Here is a 7462-nt window from a genome sequence, read left to right on the forward strand (position 1 = left end):
TACTAATTATATAATTGTGAAGAGGGCCATTCTGCAGTACTTTTGTATGGTATTTTAAGTATATTTTTTACACCAACACTTTTGTGCTATTATTGAAGTAAGGCTACAGGACTTTGACTAGTTGTAACAGTATTTCTACATTGTGGTATAGCAGTTAAATCTGAGTATATGTATATGCCAGGCCACCACTGACAAACCTGACAACTCTGCAAGGACTTGGCACAACTTGCCTGCAGCTTGTATGAAAATGGTTGTATAAATAAAACAATCCCTGAATGCCATACTTGGAAAGTTGTCTTCATTAAGTCGTTTATTGGATGCCTGGATGGACAAATCACCCATACAAACAAAAGCTATTCCAAAATGTGTTTATTTACAAGGCTGACTATATACAAACCTATTTACACTGAAATGTGAACAGCATTTCTCTTCTTTTTTGTATCTGACCAGTGACCACTCAACAGAGTCAAACTAGGGACAAAGACAGATGAGCAAATTAAAATATACAAAGTCGTACACAAATACTTTCTCAAATATGGGACGATAATGTCCAATAAAAGAGCAGACAAAATGCTGATTAAAGTAAATGTTGTGTGATAAGTAGCACTTGGGAATATAACGGACACAAAACATGGACCTCCTCACTCAAGTGTGTTGGGACTAAATTAATCATACATACAGCACACTCAAAACTCAGGTAAGTGCTGGTAAGCCATTAAATCCAGGAAATCTGTGTAATTTTAGCGTTGCCGTTGACTATTCAAACTAGCAGATCTACAAGCTTATAGCACATCACTGCAAGCTTGTATTTTTGTTTTTGAAAATATCCGATGTAATTTCTCTGTCTTTATCTAATAACTTTAGAATAAATTAAATTATATTACCTCTTTCTGTGAGTCAATACTCAACTTAAACTTCACAGAAAGAGGTAATATACAAAATAATCCATGCAACAATTATTCCTTCTTTCTGAGCAGACAGGGTTGGACGTGGGCTGCACTGTGCTGGTATTGTGCAACAAACCAGTAGTTCCTAAAGGAGTACTAGTGTACCTTGCTCAAAAGGGGCACTGTTATATAAAAAAATAAACTACCTTAAATTAAAATTAAAACTGCTTAATTGACTCGAAGTGGATGCAGTTTAAAAGAACGCCTGCAGCTGAAAGTGGTTGGAGGCCTGCTAAAGCCTTAGTTTTGATTCATACTTTAGTTGTTCAATCATACAATGCATTGCGGTTGCAACACGTAAGCTTTTAGGTTGGCCATTTTCAATGTGCGAGCATAAAATAGGCTGACGATGGTCATTTCTATATTTACATTTTAGGAATTTAAAGCCGCCAAGAGACGGGGTGCGCACGCAGAACCGACACACCAAAGGTCCGACGTGCGGAAATCACCCGTCGCTCCCGACATTGCGTTGGTCCGACATGCGTTGGTCCGTGCTTGCGGTTAGGGTTTTGGGTAGGGTGTCAGTCTATTGACAGTCGGACCGATAGTATGTCGGAACTAAAGCCTGCACCGGTCAGAGAGACATTATCTCTATCTAAGCAACTTTCCCTCTAGGTCCCACAGAGCGACACACGGTTGTTGCGGGACATAACTGCCACTCAAATCAAACCTATGAGCTGTCAGACATGACAAGAAGACAGTCCAGGCCCTCCTGCCACCCTTGAAGGCACTGTGTGACGATATCGCCATGACATAATTGAATGTGTGTACGTGCCTCAAACAACATGGGACAAATGCAATGAATCGAAAATAAAACAATATGAATTAAACATTAAACTAAGACCATGTACGTAGAGGCCTCGTCAGTGTTGGGGAGGGGGGCGGTATGTAGGTAAAATGGCATCGTGACATTCTGACAGGTGTTGCATCTATATAGTACTTCACGGTACAAACTCTGAAAATATGAATAGTTCCTGAATACAATTTCTCACACACACACACACACACACACACACACACACACACACACACACACACACACACACACACACACACACACACACACACACACACACACACACACACACACACACACACACACACACACACACACACACACACACACACACACACACACACACACACACACACACACACACACACACACACACACACACACACACACACACACACACACACACACACTCTCAGTCCGAGTCACTGCTGCTGCTCGAAGAGTCTGTAGACATGGCCTCCACGTCGTCTTCATTCTCCTTGTTGTGACCCGGGGGCTCCAAGCCAAAGTCGTTGCCATGGTGAGGTGGCAGCATGCCCGCGGACACATCTGAAGACTGCCACGGGTACTGAGGCGTCAGGACATCTGAGGACGAGGAGCAACACACCGCTTATTGACCCATTAAGACCTGAGGCCGATTCTACGAATGTCTTCTAATTCTAGCCTGGCTCCAGCACTGAATCGCTACCCACGGCCATTAAAAAAAAAGTCTGGCGATTCAGGCGGGTAAAAGGGTGAACTGGACCCGTGGCTTCTGATTGGTCTGTGGTGCGGGTGGGGGAAAAAACACCAGTTTAACGTCTGCAACGTCCCCTTATCATTCACTAAACTCACCCCACACAGCTACTGCTGTTGCCCTGCAACGTCCCCTTATCATTCACTAAACTCACCCCACACAGCCGTCGGACTACTGAATCAAATGAATGTTTACTTTTTACTTTTTACCAAGTGTTGGTCTCGAACTGGCGCAGTTCAACAGTGAGAAGCATTGATAGAGTGGCTGATGACGTATCAGCAACAACGTGGCTACGTAACAGGTGACTATGAAATGCAAGTCTGCTGGCCAGATTGAGTAGCGACAATACAAATCTACAGAATGTAGCGAATCAGGCGGGAGCCCAGGCTATTGGAAATAAGTCTTCCACACCAAAGTTCCAGACTAATGTCTGGCCATGCCAGGCTACGGTAATATGGTAAATTGTTGGGCAATGGTAACTGCAGATGAACGGTTGATGTTGGCGATATAAGACGATGAACTATTCATTATAATTGTTAATTTCCCCTCAGGGATGAATGAAGTACCTACCTACTAATTGTTCAAATAATAATTGGCTTTTTTTATCGTGCTTTAACGGCAATAGCTAGATGTCTAGCCCAGGCGGTGGCGTAACCGTCTGGGCACCCGACTGGTAATCCAGTCGCAGTGTGCCGCGGGTTCGACTCCCGAGCCCGACACGGCCTTTACTGCATGTCTTCCCCCATCTCTCTCCCGTTTCCTTTCAGCCTACTGCCTGTCCCTTCAAAAAACCAATAAAAAAAAGGTGGAGTCCTGTACTGCCTCTACTGATGAGGTAGCAGGTTTTCGGAATCTTGAGTAACCAAATACACTTCTCTTCAGACCTTCTGGTGTACCCATACGCCTTCCTCCATCACCAGTTATGTCTGTTCCCAGTATTGTTTACCTCCCATTGTTGCCGTCGCTCTGTCGTTTTTGTCTCGCTATATACCTGTATTTTATTCCCTTGTCTTTTTCTGTTTTGTTTTTTTGTTTGTGAATACTTGTAAATGTATGTAAGTTGTTTGTGTGTATGAGTGTATCATTTATATATCCTGTGAAAGTATACAGCTGAGGTTGTAAAAAAAAAAGAAAAATAAATCAGTTGTAAGAAAAATGTATACCTGTAATTCTGTGAAGTTGCCTAAACTGAAATAAAAACAAAGTCGCAAGCCGCAAAATAATATCTTAAAAAAAAAAAAAAAAAAAAGCTAGATGTCTGTGACGCATCTCGGAGTGATTATTGCCCCTTTACCTGGCAATCTGCCTGCTGCAAGTGCATCCCCTGGGAGATGTCCGTTCACCCCATTGGTGGGCAGATTAGCCATGTGACCAAGCATTCCACTGCGCATTTCCAGGTCTGTGGGGTAGGGTCGTCGTGGATCACCTGTTAAAAAAACAAAAGTTCATATGAGTATTAGTGCCCATACAGCAGCTACACAAAAAGCATTAATTATATAAAAAGTAGTAGTCATAGAAAATATTGTTCTGTGTCGTGACGGATATTTGCAGCTCTACCTGGTACCCAGTTGAGAGGGGCACACACAGCGTTGCTGGCACTGATCCTGTGGGCATACTTGATGATTTCTTCTGAAGAAATGCTCCCTGCAAACACAAAAGCATACACTTTCAGGAAGACATTACTAGATGAAATCACCATTATCATCAACAGTCTTTGGATGTGACCACTGAGTTGGTCTGCTCTACCCAATCATCATTATATCCAATTGCCCAATTATATAATCCTTTCAATAATTCGAGGAATATTTTATGGTAATACATTATACATAGTTGGTAAAAGAGATGAAGTGGCTTGTGACTAAAAAGAAGGCTCATATCAATTTCAATGTGATGCAGAGGTACATCCATTTACCTTTCTTGGCTTTATCAATGGATTTAAGTTTCTCTTTTGCCTGGTATACTGCTGTGGCCTAAGAGAGAAAGAGAGAGAAGTGATTGAAATTAGAGATGTCCTGTTCCATTATTTATTTTGCTCCCGATCCGATTCCGATCATTTGATTTTGAGTATCTGCCAATACTGATTTTTCCCGATCCAATATTTATATTTTTATAGGGTTAACCCTAATTGAAATGGATCCAACTCAAATCAGCCTCAACTATACACTAGTATGCAGTGAGTTCACGCAAAAAGAACCTTTACCACATGACATCAACCACTTGCACAATCATTGATGAACATTGTATAGCCTTGGTCTACTCTACTCTATAGTGTGTACCAAAATCTCCTGGAGGGGGCGTCAACATATGTGTCACGTGGTAGCGGCAGCCATACTTGTTGGCTTGTCTGGTTTGTTTACATTGAGCGACTATCCGGTGCGCTTGTATACGTTATTTTTTTAAACTGACCTCACAATGGTGCAGACTCAGTAAATAAGTGCCACAGCAGGTCACGTCGAAGGAATGAGCCAGAAAACGGAATTAGATTTTCAGCTTTCCAGCATGGAGACAGCATCAAGGAACCCAGATAGACGAGTTTACAAAAATAATGTAGAATGACGTAGAATGGCTTGGATCTCGGCTGTACGGCGCACGGGCGCAGAGACATAACATTCAACAAAGTATCTAAGCACAGCCGTGTTTGTTCACAACATTTTCCTTGTCCTTGTAATGTACAAGGTAAGGTACATTGGCGACACTATGTTGTCGCCAAGAACGAGCTCAATATTTACAAAAACATACCACCGTCACTCTATTCTGAGTGATGTAGGCTAGAATTTAAAGCCCACAAGAATGGCGCCGCTAGCTTTTCAGACGCCGCCCCCCTCTTGGTGACGTACACGTTTTTACACCATAACTCACCAAGATGTGCTCAGCCTCCTTCAGCTGCTTCTGGAGTTGCTGGATGTCACTGTCTCTCTTCTCCACCTCCTTTTCCAGGACCTGCATCTCCTCGTGAACTTTGCCCTGCTCCCCCGCCACATCCATCAACTCCTGGAACTCCTTGTCTCTTTGAACCAGCAGCTCTAAGATCTGAACAACATGCACCGTATCATACATGAATGAACAGCAACATTAGTGGTTTTCTTTTTTTTATGGCTTTCGCCTTTATTTTATATTTTTTATGGAGGGACAGTCAGACAGTAGGCTGACAGGAGGGGGGATGACATGCAGTAAAGGCCGTCGGGATCGGGAGTCGAACCCGTGGCACACTACCAGACTGGATTACCAGCCAAGGTGCCTGGACCACTGAGCCATGGCCCAGGACTAGTGGTTTTCAACCAGTGGTCCTTGGGAAGGCTCCACAGGGTCCTCAGCTAAATGATTAATAGTTGTAAATGCATAGCGAACATACCATAATGTCTGTTTTGACCACAGTTTCACAGATGTCTCTATGCCTGCAGTACATAGAGACAGTATAAAGGAACAACAGTGTCTATTAGAATAGAATTGACTCTTTACCTGTGTGTCCTCGCCTGGTGGTGGCAGTTTTTGGTTCCTTGACAACGCAAGCATCTCTATTAACTCCCTGTAAGAAAAACAAAAACATGTTTAAATGTCTTAACAGGATGCTGAGAAACACATCGCTATGTTCAGTTCTAATCACGTACACTGGTTCATTCTCAGCGTTTTGCTTTTCTGCCTTTATAATTGATAGTATCAAGTGAAGACAGACAGGAAAGAGGGAGAGGGGAGAGAAATGCAGCAAAGGTCGTCATGAACGGAACTCAAACATGCGATGCGCTGTCAGGCCAAAGCTTATATGTGGCATGCGCCTGGACCACTAGGCCAGTGGGCGACCCAAACCAAGGGTCCTTGAATGAGTTCCAAGGAGGGCCTCAGCTAAATGACTGATAATTAAGAACCAATAAATCAGGAGGGAATACTAATTTTACAGTGTAGATTGGAGTCCAAGATGTGGGTCTGACTCTGGGAGTCAAATGGGGGTCTGCACTCTGCAGCTTAATGCAATGGTTCTCACTGAACCCCCAGGGGTCCTTGAGGAGGCCCTTCAAGCAAAACTTGAAGGGCCCCCTGGGGGGGGGGACAAAATCTACAAGCTCACAGCCATTTTTAACTGACAAATCTTTTGTCCCTGGCAAAAGTTTTTTTTTTTTTTTTAATGGTAGCCCGGTGACAAATTTGAGTGTTGAGGGATTGATGTTTTAAATGTTGAGAACATTTCACTGTAGCTCCATCCACTGATAAAACAAACACAGCAGTACTGTATGTATGAAACATGATGAGACAAGGAAAAAATACACACACAGAAATCCGGAATCATTAGAAACCCAAATGATTGAAAGAAACTCCATCTGACCTGGATAAAACCTCTAAATCATCCAGGGTGGACAAGAGCCGCTCTTTCGTAGATTTCTCTGCCATCGCCATGTTTGTTTGTTGTAAATTGTAATGCTCTGTTTCCGCGCAAGACAGGAAAGAGAGTAGTAGAGCAGCACTGGCCCGAAGAAAAGAGAAGAGGACATGTGAACAGAGTTTTCACGACAGCGACCTCTGCTGGCGAGGAGTTGTCATGAACCCGTGTGCAAGGAAACCACAATGTCAAGGTTGCCAGGTTCACTAGAAAAAACCCCAAACTAAATGAAACCCACCACAACCAAAACAATTATGGTACTAATGTGTTTGATGAATACACAATTAATTCTCTAATAGTGCAATTGGAACAACTTTATAACTTTTTTATATTTGTTATAAGTTAACACTTAAAATAAATTTCACCCACTTTTTGCTATGTCCAGCTTGTGTTTGTGTTTTGAATGCCATTGACAATGAATGGCCAGCTTTGAGTGTTTGTGTGTGTATTAAAACACAAAGATTGAAGACGAAGATGCGGACGCAAATTGTGACTGGCCGGAATGAGATGATGCATGACGATAACGATCGAGCGCCCCACACTTCACACGGGTGTAAAACTGTGATGTGACAAATCTGATAGTGCGGGTTTAAAACTCCTCCTCCGCAGCA

The 7462-nt window shown here is 42.9% G+C and overlaps 1 protein-coding gene across 3 annotated transcripts; it reads right to left on the reverse strand.

The window, feature by feature from the left end:
• Positions 1 to 325: 325 nt before the first annotated feature.
• On the reverse strand, positions 326 to 6878 carry med4 (mediator complex subunit 4). 3 transcript variants are annotated; one of them, XR_013965518.1, is made up of 8 exons: positions 6798 to 6878; positions 5939 to 6005; positions 5339 to 5509; positions 4392 to 4449; positions 4037 to 4123; positions 3774 to 3905; positions 2104 to 2328; positions 326 to 1921 (listed from the first exon to the last, which is right to left on the reverse strand). XR_013965518.1 is itself a non-coding variant. In XM_080785709.1 (7 exons), exons 1-7 carry the CDS (start codon positions 6866 to 6868, stop codon positions 2156 to 2158), a joined length of 759 nt encoding a protein of 252 aa, XP_080641835.1. In that variant the 5' UTR covers positions 6869 to 6878; the 3' UTR covers positions 2060 to 2155. The 3 variants fall into 3 exon arrangements, 1 of the variants encoding a protein (XP_080641835.1); XR_013965519.1 differs by having other exon boundaries at positions 2100 to 2328; XM_080785709.1 differs by lacking the exon at positions 326 to 1921 and having other exon boundaries at positions 2060 to 2328.
• Between the last annotated feature and the right edge of the window lie 584 nt (positions 6879 to 7462).

The sequence above is a fragment of the Protomyctophum bolini genome (assembly GCF_963924005.1).
Source record: "Protomyctophum bolini genome assembly, chromosome: 16".
Lineage (NCBI taxonomy): Eukaryota > Metazoa > Chordata > Actinopteri > Myctophiformes > Myctophidae > Protomyctophum > Protomyctophum bolini.

Excerpts from the sequence above, each read along its gene's own strand:
- med4 (XM_080785709.1), bottom strand. The coding sequence starts at position 6,868 with ATGGCGATGGCAGAGAAATCTACGAAAGAGCGGCTCTTGTCCACCCTG. Across the intron at positions 5,510-5,938 it reads CACCAGGCGAGGACACACAG|ATCTTAGAGCTGCTGGTTCA; the intron begins GTAAAGAGTCAA and ends CATGTTGTTCAG. Across the intron at positions 4,124-4,391 it reads CATTGATAAAGCCAAGAAAG|GGAGCATTTCTTCAGAAGAA; the intron begins GTAAATGGATGT and ends TTGTGTTTGCAG.